Genomic DNA, 15189 nt, shown 5'->3' on the forward strand with positions numbered 1-15189 from the left:
TCAACAGGTTGGGTACCTGTGAGCGGGCAAAACATCTGCGAATTGGTTGTGCCTCTCTCCTCTCTCCTTTTTTTTTCCAATTCACCTTGGTTCCCCCCGCACCTACAAATATGCTCCATGGTGACCCCATCCCACCCCCTCAATGGTGTGCTCATCTCATTGTGAATACACCCCCAGTTGGTACATTCCAATCAGCAAAAAAAAAAAAAAAAAAAAAAGGAAAAAAAAAAAAAACGCAATTGATTACGCATGCACATTGGGGAAACGAGCTAAGAGAGAAGCCCTCCGTCTCCTTCGCCTTCCCCTGGGGCGCTACTTCCAATGGGCTAAGTTGCTCGGTTTTTTTTTTTTTTTTTTTTTTTTCCAAAGTGAAACACAGGTGAAGCATCGCCGGGCCGACCGTCCCAAATATGCACACGTGTCGCGTTAAAAAATATGCTCGCCTCTTACGGGTGTTTGTTGCTACGTGCGAACTGTGTACCTGTGCAATGCTCGTGCCGCGTGGACTCGAGTTCGCGCTGGATCGCTCCCCCCCATGAAAGCAGATTGAGCGTTGGCGGCCACCCGTTGATCGCCGCCCATTTACCGCTGCCCACTACCCACTGCCCGTTTTTCCTTTTTCCAATGCGGCGCCCGCGCTGGGACATGCCGATGTGCTAGCCAACCCGCACAGCGCAAGGGCGCGGCCGGCCCTGGAGTAGCCTGCGTCTCCCCAACAACCCATAATGAATGAGCTGGCTCGGCGCACCCGCATACGCCCCCCCCCTAGCCAAGCCGCTGCCTCAGCCGCGATCGCCGAGATCGCCCAAATCGCCCAAATCGCCCAAATCGCCACTGCTACCGCTGCTACCCCTGCTCCTTTCCCTGCCGCTCTTCTTGCTGCTCGTGGCAACAGCCGCCGCGAAGGGAGCGAGCCGAAACGCCGCCGCCGCCCTCCTCCCTTCCAAGCAAAAACAGCACCATGCGAAGCTATTTTTCGGCTGGAAAAACAATCACATGCATCTGCTAGGGGAAAAAAAAATTATCAATTGCACGAGAGGATTACTTTTCATTAATGCTAATAGGAGGAGCCATCCCTTGGGGGGAAGAAGCCACAGCAAACGTTTCACCCTGCACAGCTACAGCACGAGGGGGAAGATGCAGGAGGAGGCCTACCTGAGCTACTTGCATAAGTATGTCGTCGACGACAGGGAGTTGGCCCGCAGCGGCGGAGTGTCGAAGGGGCAGCAGGGCCACCCCCCCCCAGATGGGGCCCTCCAAATCGAAGAGCTGATAACCAAAACGATGAGGAAGGAAGAAGAGGAGCTGTTCGCCTTCCTCCAAAAGGTAAACGAGACGTACAAGCTGCAGTGCACCCTGAGGGTGGTCGGAGGGTGGGTACGAGACAAATTCCTGGGCATCTCCAATGATGACATAGACCTCACAGTAGATAACATGAAGGGCTCCGAATTTTGCAATTATATAAAAGAGTACATTCAAGAAAAAGAAAAAAAAAACTTCAATTTTGGAATTATAAAAATTAACTCAGATCAATCCAAGCACTTAGAAACGTCTAGCTTTAATTTGTTTAATTTCCAAGTGGACGTGGTAAACTTAAGGAATGAAAAATACACCGAAGACAGTCGCATCCCAGAGATAATCATTGGGACACCGGAGGAAGATGCTCTCAGAAGAGACTTCACTGTCAATGCCCTCTTCTACAATTTGAATAACCGGCGAGTGGAAGACTACACAAGAAGGGGCATTTTACATTTAAAAAATAAAATCATCTGCACACCACTTGACCCCTTGTCTACCTTCCTCGATGACCCTCTTCGCATAATCAGGTGCATTCGATTTTGTGGCGTCTTTAACTTCTTCTTGGAGAAATCCATTTTTGACGTTTTAAAAAATGAACAGATTTTGAAAGCGTTTAAAAAGAAAATCTCCAGAAGTAGACTCTCCTCCGAAATTGTAAAAATATTTTCCCAAAGATGTGCCAACATCGTGCTGTCCTTGACCCTCTTAAATTATAGTTCCTATGCGAAGGAAATTTTTTCTCTTCCTGGGAACTACTTCGTAAAGGATGAAGAGGTGTTTGAGAGGCCTCGGCGGAAGGGCGACAAGGTCAACAAGAAGGGGGACCCCCCCGCGGGGGGAGGGCTCCTGCCCGGCTCCACCGCGCCCGGCGGCAAGAAGAAGCTGCACGTGGGGGGGGGGGACCCCCAAGAGGTCCGCGAAGAGATTAACCACGAAGAGACTCACAACGCTCCCATTAACGACGAGGCGAATGGTGCTACCCCCAATGGGAGCCTCGACTCAACGGGGATGCAGAACGGAAATGTGCGCCCCGCCAACGGGGGGATCCATCGCGGGGAAGGCCTCGCACAGGGGGCGCTTGCCAACTCCCCCCCCAGGGGGGACAGCAAAGTGGGCGGCATGACAAACGCGCTGGAAGCAGGGGGGCACTTCCAACCGGGGGAATCCGCCCAACTGAGTGCAGATGGAGAAACGGACTGGTGCGCGGAAGGACTGCAGTATGTAAAATTTTTTAAGGACATTGAAAAGAACAACCTGTTGAGGGAAACCTTCCCCGAGCTGGATTACCAGGAAAATGTGAACAACGTGCAACTCTGCTTGTACCTCCTGCCGCTAAAAAATCACCACGTGTATGTAAAAAAGGGAGGGAAAACCGAACCAGTCGTCAGCTTCATAATTAGGGAATCGCTGAAATTTCCTCTGAAGCATGGAAAATTTTGTGTGCAAATATATGAAGGGTTTAGCAGCCTGTACAAATTGTACAAAAATATGGACGTTTTTAATTTTTTAAAAAATAGCACTTGTGATGGGAAGAGGAATGCACACATCATTGGGGACATTGTGTTGTTCCTAAAAAGTGTTGGAGAGAAATGGGACTTGCTGCTTTTAATTTTTTTTATCTTCCACAAATATAAGGAGGTGAATAAAATGTTCGCGACCACCATCACCGCGGAGGTGTACCTGTCGGACTTCGCCAAAAAGCTGTACCAGTACATTTTGAAAAATAAATTGCAGGCAGCTTACAACGTCAAGCCGTTTCTCAAGTGGCCGGACATTCGGCACAACTTCCCGCAGCTCTCGCCCAACAGAATCGCCGAGGTGTACGAGCAAATTGTAAGGCAGCGAGGAGGGAGGCGGCAAGGAGAGATAAAAAAAAACGGGAAAAGGAAAAAGAAAAAAAAAGAAAAAAAAGAAAAAAAAGGAAAAAAAAGAAAAAAAAAGGGGAAAGTTAAAAAAGCGCTTGCGACGTGACCCTGCGCGTGCGCAGAGGATACCACTTGGCACGCACTGAGTGGCCCCATAAAGCGCCGCTAAAGCGTCTACAGCGCGTCAACAAGGCGCCCACAAAACATTGACTCACTCGCCTGCGCCCGCTCCCCCCGCAGATTCGCTTTTCCAGCGTCCACGGAGAGGACGAAGCCAAGTGCATCGAGTTTTTAAAAGACCACTTCAAGAAGTAGTCCAAGAGGGAGTCCAAGAGGGAGTCCAAGAGGGAGTCCAAGAGGGAGTCCAATAGGGAGTCCAATAGGCAGTCCAAGAGGTAGCGCAAAAGCAGGCCAACTTCAGGTGGAGAGAGGAAGTGTGCCAAGAAAGAGGCAACCAACAGAGGGACTGCGCAACATCGCGCTGTGTGCAAAGCGTAGCTAGCCATTTCTGTTCACACAGCTATTTTTTTTTTTTTTTTTTTTTTTTTTTTCTCACCGCTAGTGGTCAGGTTGTGCAGGCAAAATCGGAATATCTTTTTTTATTCGCTTCAACGATTTTTTCCTCCACTTCTTTCAATTTTTGCACATCCTGCGGGGTGGGCATAAAAGTGCGTATGGTGTGCAGAGAGCCTTTTCTTTGCTGTTCGTGGTTACCATGTGGGAAACGTTTTGGCCATCTCGGATGAAAGGAGCGTGCGGGGAAAAACGCACCTGGTCGTTGATACTGAGAGATATGACCTTGTTGCAAATTTCCACGAAATCCTCGTGCGTTTTTATTTTCTCGATGGACAGGATCTCCACGCACAGCTTGGTCACCTCCTCCTGGGACAAGTAGATGTAGTTCTCTTCGGTGTCCATGACCCCTTGGATCATGTCGTGCTCTTCGAGTTCTTTGAGTTTTCTCCGAATGTTCTGCGGTGGGGTGAAAATTATGCGTGCGGTTGAGAGGTGTGCGTGGGGCTGAATGGCATACGTGTGGGAGTTCCTGTGGAGCAGGCGACAAATGCAACCGCGCACAACTGCGGACACGTATCGACGCCGCCCCAACGACACTGCTACGCCGAGCTCACCTCCCGCTTCGTTTGAAACTTAACCGACAACTCAGTTATATTCACTATCTTCTTCAATTTTATGAAATTCAAGAAGCACCATAAGAGGACGTCGGATGAGAGCCAGTCGTCTTTGTGCTCCTTCGATATCATCAGTGACTGCAGAGGGGGTGGAGGGGATGGCCAACCGTTTGGAGTGCCCCATTTGTGGTGAGGCGCCTCCCGCATGTCATCACGCGGATGAGTGGGAGAAACGAACGACACACAGGAATAATGCCCTAACGTTGGGACCGCTCTCCAGGATGTGACTCACCTTCCACTTTCTCAGCTTCTTCATTTCGCGGTTACTCATCTCGGTGGAAAACTGAAAGGGGGGAGACACACCAGCAGGCGTAAGCAAACATTGGGGTAAGCACATGCAAAACGAATGCGTCTGCACACCGAGGCAAGCGTCGCTCCACCCAGTGTCCGCCTTACGTTGGACATGTCGAATGCCTCCTCCGGTCGCGTATCTTCAAATGCGCTTTCGTCTTGCACGTCATCCAAGGGGCCCTTCGCGTGCACCTTCTCGTGCACCTTCGCGTACACCTTCTCGTGCACCTTCGCGTACGCTTTCCCCGTTTCGTCACCTTCGCTTCTACTTTCACTTCCGCTTCCACTCAGGGTGTGCTTCAAATCAACTCGGTCGTACTGCTCCTCGTCAATCGCTTGCTTTGCACTGCCCACACACTCCACATGCACACAATTTTCCAAAATATTCTTCAGGCTGTTTTTCTTTTTGCTCATTTCGTGCAGCATTTGAAATTCGTCCTTGAGCTTTTTCTGCAGCTCGTTTATTTCCTCCTCCTTCATGTTCATTTGGAATTTATATTTCCCCTGGGGGGTTTTAAAATGGTGGGAGTTGCCCCGTTCGTTTGTTCCCCGTTCGCTCAGCCCCCCACTTGCCTCCCTCGTGCTGTCTTTCAACGTCCCGGAATCCTTTTTTCCACTCACAAAATACTCCCTCAATTTTTTAATCGGCTTTTGGCTTTCCCTGACTGCGCTGCTGGCACTGGATCCACCCGTCCGCTGCGTTTCTGAAAGGGTGCCTGCTCGGCTCACCTGCAAAGTGGGGTCTTCCATTTCGTCAGCATCAGCCAACTTACCGGTGTATACATCTTGTTGGCTCACTTCATTAAAACGGGTGGCCGGGTTCTCCTGCGAGGTGGGTTCTTCCGTTTTGTAGGCATCACCTGACTTGTTGAAGCTTGGCTGGTGATCGCTCTCCTCAGCCAATTCGTCAACCCCATTTGAGGGAGAAGCGGTCTCGTTCATTTCTTCTGCACCGTCTAACTTAGTGGTGTGCAAATGTTGTTCCCTCTCAGCCAATTTTCCATTCCCATTCGTGACCGATGAGTTGTCGTGTGCTTCATCTAAATGACCCCCCCTGTCGGTTGAGAAGCTCTTCGAGTGGTCCTCATTCAAACGGTCTGGCCTGTCAATAAGTGAACCCTTCTTCGTCTTCCTTTCGCTTACATCGGCCAACCCACTGACATAGGGAACCCCCTCAGAGGTGATTCCATTTGTATCGCCTGCGCTGTTAATACATGCCTCGGTTGAGCCTCTTTCATTTGAGTCTCTTTCATTTGAGTCTCTTCCATTTGGGTCGCTTCCATTTGGGTCGACTGTCCTGTTGGCCATCTCGCCCCCCTCTGACTTCACCACATGTGAAGTCTCCCTCGACCCGCTTTCACTAAAACGAATGGGCTTCTCAAAACAGGAGTCCTTCCTCGTGTCTATTTCGTTTGAATCGTTTGGCGTATTCAAATGAGACGTCTTCTTTGCATTATTTTTTACTAAATGGCCTGAAGTGTTGGCCGTCAATTTCGTCGACCCATCTGCGTCCAACTCGTTTGTACTTTCTTCCTTCGAATCATCTGGTCCCTTCACGCCATTGGCTTCCCCCTTGTTGCCTTCATTGTAATCGCCTGACCTGTTCATGTAGGAATCCTTCCTTTCACCCTTTTTAGGTAAATCGCCTGAGTTGTTAATGCTTGATTCTTTAGGTTCGTTTGAGCTGTCTACCCTGTGAGCATGCGAGCCCGTCCTTCGGTTCTTCTCACTCCAGTTATCATCCCTATCAATGTGGGATCCCTTCCTTGTATCCTGCACGTAGGATCCCTTTTTTGACCTCTCCACGTAGGATCCCTCGCTTAACCCCTCCACGTGGGATTCCTTCCCTCCGCCCCCTCCATCCGAATCGCCAACCCCACCGATAGGCTGGCCTTTCGAGCGGCCGGACCTGCTCATACGTACCCCCTCTGTGTTGCTTTCTTTCGAGCCTACCGATATGCTAACGATGGATTCGTTTGTATTTTCTTTCTCAAAATTGTCTGCCTCGTTCATGTGGGGGGTCTCTCTCGCGGTACCTTCATTCGAATCGCCTGCCCTGTTCATGTGGAAGGTCTCCCTTGCAGTACCTTCATTCGAATCGCCTGTCCCGTTCATGTGGGGGGTCTCTCTCGCGGTACCTTCATTCGAATCGCCTGTCCCGTTCATGTGGAAGGTCTCTCTCGCGGTACCTTCATTCGAATCGCCTGCCCTGTTCATGTGGAAGGTCTCCCTTGCAGTACCTTCATTCGAATCGCCTGTCCCGTTCATGTGGAAGGTCTCCCTTGCAGTACCTTCATTCGAATCGCCTGTCCTGTTCATGTGGGAAGTTTTCCTACCGCCGCTGCCACTGGAAGGGATTGCCATGTCGGTGAACGCCCCCCTGTTTGACTTGTCTCCACTCACTCCACTCAAATTGGGAACACTCAACGATGGCTCTCCTTCTATGGATGACTCATTTGGGATGCCTTCATTCGACTGGCCTGAACTGTTGGCGCTTATTCTGTTCTCCCTATCTCCTGTTAGTTCTTTCGAGTCCTTTCCATTTGGATCGACTAGCTTGTTCATAGGTAACCCCCCAGTTGATTTGCTAAGTCTCCATTCCCTCAAATCGTTTTCAATAAAATTGCCTCCACTGGTCAGATGAGGGGGGTGCCCTGTTTCGTTTCGAGACGAACTGACGGACCTTCCACTTGCCAGATGAGGGGAGTGCCTTGTTTCGTTTCCAGATGAACTGATGGACCCCCCACTGAGTGAGATCCGCACTGCCCCCTTTTCGATTGCATTTTCTTGCCCCTTAACACTTAACTTCGTTTTGTCGTCCGTACGCTCTTCGATTAGGCTGCCCTCACCGGGGTAGCTTGGCCTATTCATGCAGGCGTTTTCTTCTGCATCGTTTTCAGGGGTGTCGCCCGGCTGGTTAACACTTAATTTGTCTGAAGCGTCCCCCTTTAACGCGCCCGATCGGCTGACACGCGAGTCGCTTTCTTCCTCCACAAGTGAAGTCTTCTTCGTCTTACCTTCGTCTAAATCGCCTGGCTTGCCTGACTCTCCAACGAGCGAAGCAGCTCCGTCGCTTTCCCCCGAATAGTCTGTCCGACTCACATGCGACGTCTTCCCCGTGCCGCTCTCCTTCAGCCCACCTGACCTACTGATGCTCGATGCACTTCCCTTTCTTTGGCTCACGTCACTTTCCATGCTAATGTGTGAAGACGTCCTCGATCTGCTTCCCCTCAAATCACCTGACCTGTTAATACAAAGTACCGTTTTTTCCTTTGTTCGCGTTTCGCCCGAATCGCCCATGTATGACCCCGCCTTCGAACTGGTTTCACTCAGCTGGTCAGTCCTGTCCATTTGAGAGGCCTTCCTTCCGCTCCTTTCATTCGAATCATCAGTGCTGATCATGAAGGACCCCTTCTTTCTGTTTTCTTCATTCGAATCACCAGTGATGATCACGTAGGATGCCTCCTTTCTGTTGTCCTCGTTCAGGTGGGACTCCCTGCTCAGGTGGGAATCTTTCCTTGACCTCTCCATGTAGGACCCCCTTCCTGACCCCTCCGCGTAAGACCCCGTTCTGGGCCCGTCCATGTAGGAGCCCCTCCTTGACCCCTCCACATATGAACCCTTTCTGGACCCCTCCACATATGAACCTTTTCTGGGCCCATCCACATATGAACCTTTTCTGGACCCCTCCTCATAAGACCCCTTTCTATACCCCTCCGCATAAGACCCCCTTCTTGACCCGTCAACATATGAACCCTTTCTAGACCCCTCCCCATAAGACCCCCTTCTGGACCCATCCACATATGAGCCTTTTCTGGAGCCCTCCACATAAGACCCCTTTCTGGACCCATCCACATATGAACCCTTTCTAGGCCTCTCCATGTAGGACCCCCTTCTTCCCTCGAAGCCAACTGAACTGTCCACATTGGCGACTCCCGCGGCACAATTTTCACTCACACTGCCTGCGTCCAACTCAGCTGCGTCTTTTTCCTTCGAATCGGGTGAACTGTCCATGTGTGAACCCCTCTTCACCTCTTTCACACTCGAATCGCCTGACCTGTTAATGCAAAAATGGAGTTCGTTTCGCTCGTTTGTAGTGCTTGTCCTTTCCACGCAAGAATCCCTCTTCGACTCGTTTTCACTGAAATGGGTTGTCCCCCTAACGTATGATCCCCTTGTGGGAATTAAATCACTGGAATCCCCTGAGGGGTCCGCATGCGACCCTCTCTTGCTTGTCCCCTTTTGAATAAAATCACCTGACCAGTCAGCACACACTTTAGTGGCATTACTTATGCGGAGTTCGTCTGAATCGTTTTCGTGTGAGTAGGCTGGCCTGTCAATAAGTGATTCCTTCTTCGAACCGCTCCCAGCGGAGTAACCCGGGTCGATAAGATGTGAATCCCTCCTTTCCTCGCTCACACCTGCGTCCCCAGGCCTGCCAACGTCCAGGTCATTTCCCAAGTTTTCATTCTCCCTATCTGAGCTGCCACCTCTGGACTCCTTTACACCGTTTGCATTCGAAATGACTTTGCTGCTCGTAAAGGATGCCTCCGATTGAGTCTCATTTGAACCGAATGCCTGGTTAACGCTCAGGTTAGTGGCAATACCCACAAGTGGTTTTTCCAAGCTGCTTTCACTCACGTCGTCCGGCCTATTCATGTGCGAAGTGTCCTTCGTGCTTTTCATGCCTTTCGTGTCTTTCTCCATCACATCGCCTGACCTGTTCATATACGAGCCCGCCTTGGGTTCCCTTTCTTTCGAATCGGTTGTCCTCTTGGGAGGTGAATCCCCCGCTGAAATGTTTCCACTGGAGTGGCCGTTTCTGCTAATAAGTGAACCCCTATTTGAGTCTCCCTCACCTGAGTGGCTTTCCCTTCCAACAGATGAGCCCCTCTTTGAGTCTCCTTCACCTGAGTGAACCTCTCCTCTAACATATGAGCCCCTATTTGAGTCTCCCTCACCTGAGTGAACCCCTCCACTAACAAGTGAACCCCTCTTAGAGTCTACTTCCCCGGAGTGAACCTCTCCACTAACAAGTGAACCCCTCTTAGAGTCCCCTTCACCTGAGTGGCCCTCTCCTCTAACGAGTGAACCCCTCTTTGACTCGTTTTCACGCGAATCGTCTGGACCGTTCATGAGGGAAGCCCCCCTTCTGCTGTCTTCATTCGAGTTGGCTACCCCTCTAACGAATGAGTTTTTTTTCGGCACCTTTTCTCTCAACCCATCTACACTACTATCGTGCGAGTTTTTCTTTGCACTGTCCCTCTTAAACTGACTTGCCCCGATAGCATAGGACCCCTTCCTCGATGCAGTTCCTCCTGAATTGTCTGCCCCGCTTATGGATGGAGTCTCCTTCAAGTCGTTTTCTTTCAAATCGCCTGCCCCGCTAAAGAGGGAACCCCTCCGCGAGCCTTTACCACTCAATTGCGCTGAACCTGCAACGGTCAATTCCTTGGAAGCGCCAACATTCGAGACGTGCCCGTCGTTTTCGTTGCTATCGGCTGACCCGCTCACGCAGAGGCTCTTCGAATTTCGTTCCTCTGTAACATCTCCACCTGCCTCAAGAGAAATCACCGATGCAGTCTCTTCGACCACCTCCAGTTTTCCTCCCTCCAAGTCTTTCCCTTCACCCCTCACCTCTTTGGCAGCTCCCCCTTTTGGTATTTCATGTAGGTATCCGTCGTTGTCTCCATTGGGGGTGCCCTCGCGTTGTTCGCTCTGCTCGTTTGGTTCACCCTTTGTAGAGTGACCACCTGCAGAGTGATCACCTGAAGACCGCTCACCATTTGCAAACATCTCACCTGCAGACTGCTCACCATTTGCAAACATCTCACCTGCAGACTGCTCACCATTTGCAGACTTCTCACCTGCAGACTGCTCACCTTCTGAAGACTTCTCACCTGCATACTTCTTCACCTCGCCTGCTTCGCTGGCATGTCCTGTGGGATCACTTTCAGTCGGTCCGCTCTGCCCCCCAGCTGCTTCTTCACTTCCGCTTCTGCTTTGGTTCACCTGCTCCTCCCCATTTCGGTGACTTATTTTTGCCTCCAGCTCTTTAGAGCCATCGTTTGGATCTGCCACTGGTTTGTCTCCCTTCTGGTGGTGAACCTCACCGGTGCCGTCGCGGCCGTCGCGGTCGCCACGCCGTTCGTCCTCTGCGTCTTTCACTGCTTCGTAATTTGCGTCTTTCACTGCTTCGTAATTTGCGTCTTTCACTGCTTCGTAATTTGCGTCTTTCACTGCTTCGTAATTTGCATCTTTCTTTGCGTCTTTCTTTGTGTCTTTCATTACGTCTTCCTTTGCACCTTCCATTACGTCCTCCTTTGCGTCTTCCATCACGTCTTTCACTTCTTCACCCTTTCCGCCGCCTTCACTTTGGCGGGTGCCCCCTGAATCAAGAGACACCCTTTTATCTGAGCATCTCACAACAGTGGGATCTACGTTTGGGGGTCTCCTCTCATCGGCAGATTTTGCTTCCCCCTTTTCATCCCCTTCGCTACCTTTCACATGTGCCGCCTTCCCATGTTGGTCCTCTCTCTGGTCATTCTCCCCTCCACCCTGACTCGTAGATGCACCTGAGCAGCTTCCCTCAGGTTTACCCAAATGAATAGCTTCCCCTTCTGGATTGTCCACTTGAGTAGCTCCCCCCTCCGACTTCACATTTGTGTAAACAGAAGCGTCACTTCGTATTTCCGAATCAGAGTTGTTTGCTCCCACGTCCACATCTGCATCTGCGGCGTCTTTCATTTTTTTTGATTCCTCACTTGGTAGCTTTTCGAGCGTTTCTCCTGTTTCGCCCCTTTCGCCTGTCCCGCACTTTTCACCTGCTTCACCTCTTTCGCTTTCATTTTTTAATTTGTAAACATCTGCTTGCTCCTCCTCTCCCCTCTCCTTTGGAGGCTCCCTCTGGACGCTTTTCTTGTTCCTACGGAAGAGGTTCTGTATTGCGCTAAAGAACGAGCTTTCCCTGCCTCTGCTGTTGGCTCGTTCTTCTCCATCGCGGTGGGCGTCGTTCCCTTCAGCTGGTGTCTCCATTTTGCCACCTTTCTCCCCTTCGCCATCTTTCACCTTTCCCTCGGTGTCACTTCCGGCCGAACTGGCACCCCCCTTTTTGATTTCCTTTTTGATTTCCTTTTTCATTCCCTGTTGGCCACTCCTCTTCCTCTCCCCTGCATCCTCTTCGGGTCCTCCTTCCCCCTCTGGGGCGTCGTCCACGCTATTGCTCAGCGGGTCTGCTCCTTTCAATTGGCCAGAGGAACCCATTTCTTCGGTTTCGTTGAGCGGACCTACTTCTTTGTCTTCTTTGTCTTCGTCTGCTCCTTTGACTTGGATAGATGCGCTTATCTCTTTGGCTAACTTAGGTTCTTCCGTTTCTTCAGTTTTTTTGGGCGCGTCCGTTTCTTCCATTTTTTGGGGCGCGTCCGTTTCTTCAATTTTTTTGGGCGCGTCTGTTTCTTCCATTTTTTTGGGAGAATCCGGTTGGTTGGCTCCGCTAGACGCGCTTATCTCTTTGACTAAGTTAGGTTCTTCCGTTTCTTCCACTTTTTTGGGTGCGTCCAATTCGTTGTCTCCGCGAGACGCCTCTGTGCCTGTAACCCCAATTTTAGAACCCGATTTTGCCGCCTCCACGGATGAAACCATTTCTTTGACTTCTTCTATAGAACCTGCTTCTCCCACTGACGCAGATGAACCCGTTTCTTTTGCTTCACTTTTAGAACCCATTTCTTTTTCTCCACTTTTAGAATCCGCTTCTCCCACTGACGCAGATGCACCACCTTCTTTGATCTCGATAGGTGCATCTAATTCTCTAACTCCGCTTTTAGGACTTGTCTCTTTTGCTCCTCTTTTAGAATTCGCATCTCCCACTGACGCAGATGAACCCATTTCTTTTTCTCCACTTTTAGGACTTGTATCTCCCACTGACGCAGATGCACCCATTTCTTTTTCTCCACCTTTCACAGATTCACCCACTTCTCTTGCTCCTCTTTCAGGACTCGCTTCTCCCACTGACACAGATTCACCCGTTTCTTTTGATCCTCTTTTAGAACCCGTTTCTACGTCTTTCATAGATGCACCCATTTCTTTTTCTCCACCTTTAGAACCCGTTTCTCCATCATTCATAGATGCACGCATTTCTTTTGCTCCGCTTTTAGAACCCGTTTCTCCATCTTTCACAGATTTACGCATTTCTTTTTCTCCACCTTTCACAGATGCACCCACTTCTCTTGCTCCTCTTTCAGGACTCGCTTCCCCCAATTGGGTAGCCTCCCCAGCCGCGCCTATCGCGTCTGCGCCACCACCCGAGATCGCCTCACCCGCAGGGGTAGAACCCACGCTGACCATTTGGCCATTTTGAGGATCCCTCTCCACAGAAAGGGACTTCACATCTTCAACATTTCTTGCTTGTTCGTGGCCCTTACGAGAGACTGAGTCTCTTTTCACTTTGATGTCAATTGCCAGTGCGTCCCCCTCCACCGGACCCTTTTGCTCTCCCTTGGATTGGAAGCTATCCTTCTTCTCGCCATTCAAGTGGGATTGGTGGTTAAGGTGGGCCGAGCTGGCCCCGTCATGAGAGCCGAGCGAGTCGAGAGATGCGGGAGACGCGGGAGACGCGGGAGATCCTGGCGAGTCTCCCCCCGAAGTGCCCAGCTGCTCTTCCCTATCGGCCCCCCCCACGCAGCTACCGCCGCCGCTACCGCTTGCACTCTTCGTTAGGCAATTTTCCTGAGGGTCCCCTTCCTCTATAGAATCGGTTGAGCGATTCTGCTGGAGGTCATTCCCTGAGTGTATCTCCCTAGATGCAGAACTGTCTGCCTGGATGAATCTACGAAAGGCATTCATGTGGATCCTCTCTTTGTGCAAAATGTTTTTTAATTCTCTGTCAATTAGACGCAACTCCTCTTTGATGTTATCGAGGCCTTCGTTTAACTTTAAGTAAATTTTTATTTTTTTCCTTTCCGCCTTGGAGGTCTTTTCACCACTGCTCACTTCGTGTGAGTCTCCATCGGAGCGATCGCCCGGGGCGGCCGCTTCGTCACCATCGGTAGCGTCATCGCTGCCATCACCGCTGCCATCACCGCTGCCATCACCGCTACCATCATCGCTACCATCACCGCTACCATCTTCCCCTAACTCGGCGCCCCTCTCCCCGCCGCGACCGCTGGCTACTCCCCCTTCAGCTCTCCCTTCTCTTTTGGATCGACTCCCCCGGGAACGCACCCCCTTGGACACCTTCCCTTGCTGCCTCCCCCTGGAACGTTGCCTAACCTTCCTGTAATGAAAACGTTAATGAGGAAAGGGATCACTTGTGAGGGACTCTCCGACGGCACGCAGTTGTGCATGCGGCAAGTGAGCCGTCCGCTACTCCCCTGGATGAACCCCGGCCGGGAGCCGCTCATCATATACTGCATAACGAGCCGCATAACGAGTCGCATAACGTGCCGCATAACGTGCCGCATAACGTGCCGCATAACGTGCCGCAAAACATGTCTGCCTGGGCGTAGCTCCGTCGTTACCAAATGGCGTAGGCGGAAAGGAGGACAAACAAGAAGGCATTAATAACTGTGAGGGGGGTGCTCGCATGTGGAGGGAGCCTCCCCTTAAGGAACCTCCACAGCTTGAGCGACTTCCCCATGGGGCAGGGGGCGAAGTGGGCACAGCACTACGGACGGAGCGGACACGATACTGCAGATGAAGCAGACACGCCCCCGCAGACGAAGGGGAGACCCACTTTGCCCTCTACCCGTCTGCGGAGATGCCCATAGAGGAGGGACCCTTCACTGTGGTACTCTCTCCCCCTCCCCCCGACTTGGCACATCCTAGCAGGTTGACGACAGCCACGAATTAGCGAATCTAAGTGGAGACACCCACACCAGGAGCTCCTTCATTCGATGATGCAAAAGGGGAAACGTAGTCAACAGGATGGGGAGAAAAAAAAAAAAAAAAAAAAAAAGAGTGAAGCGGACGACTCTGTCAACTCAGGAAGAATCATCACACATCAAAAGAAAAAATTAAATCTTTAAATACACTGAATGGATAATCCAAACGAAAAAGAAAAAGAAATAAAGTGCCCCAACCCCACCCTTACATAGACCTTTCTTTTAAAATGGGGCATAAGACAGGTTCGACTTTTTTTTTTTTTTTTTTTTGTCCTTCAAAAGATGTGACTCTCTCTTTATGGGGTCTGTCCAAATCGGTTACCCCTCAGTGAAGGGGGGAGGAAAAAAAAAAAAAAAATCCAAAAATATAAAAATAGAAAAAATAGGAAAACGCGAAAATCCTAAAATGGAGATCCGCTTGACTCCGCCACTTCGCAGAGATGAAACGACAAGCCCATCGCGTGCGGAAGAGAGCTCCTTCATTTTTCCTCTTTAAAATGGCAAATATGAGATCGTAGAGGGAGTGAATGCGCTGCTACGGGTAAGTTACGCCACGCATTAGTGCACCTGAGGTAGGGGTGTGTCTTTGGAGACTCCTTCCTTAGAGAGGTGTTACCGCGTTTTTGTGCCTACTAAATCGGCGCTCCCCCCTTGAAGCGGTGTCAG

General features: G+C 50.8%; 2 protein-coding genes across 2 annotated transcripts, besides 5 other annotated features; one reads left to right on the plus strand and one right to left on the minus strand.

The window, feature by feature from the left end:
• Positions 1-1137: 1137 nt before the first annotated feature.
• On the plus strand, positions 1138-3479 carry PVX_091655 (tRNA nucleotidyltransferase, putative; the record flags this gene model as incomplete). Its single annotated transcript, XM_001615273.1, has 2 exons — positions 1138-3132; positions 3405-3479. 2 exons carry the CDS (start codon positions 1138-1140, stop codon positions 3477-3479), a joined length of 2070 nt encoding a protein of 689 aa, XP_001615323.1.
• Positions 1799-1821: a microsatellite.
• Positions 2519-2540: a microsatellite.
• Positions 3189-3209: a microsatellite.
• Positions 3480-3729: 250 nt separating the features above from the next.
• Positions 3730-12052, minus strand: PVX_091660 (hypothetical protein; the record flags this gene model as incomplete). The annotated part of the gene is made up of 5 exons (XM_001615274.1): positions 3730-3813; positions 3936-4136; positions 4295-4432; positions 4587-4637; positions 4751-12052. The coding sequence occupies 5 exons, from the start codon at positions 12050-12052 to the stop codon at positions 3730-3732; spliced, it is 7776 nt and encodes a 2591-aa protein (XP_001615324.1).
• Positions 6693-6734: a microsatellite.
• Positions 7795-7845: a microsatellite.
• Positions 12053-15189: the final 3137 nt, after the last annotated feature.

This window comes from Plasmodium vivax, chromosome 9 (genome assembly GCF_000002415.2).
Source record: "Plasmodium vivax chromosome 9, whole genome shotgun sequence".
NCBI classification, from domain to species: Eukaryota; Apicomplexa; class Aconoidasida; order Haemosporida; family Plasmodiidae; genus Plasmodium; species Plasmodium vivax.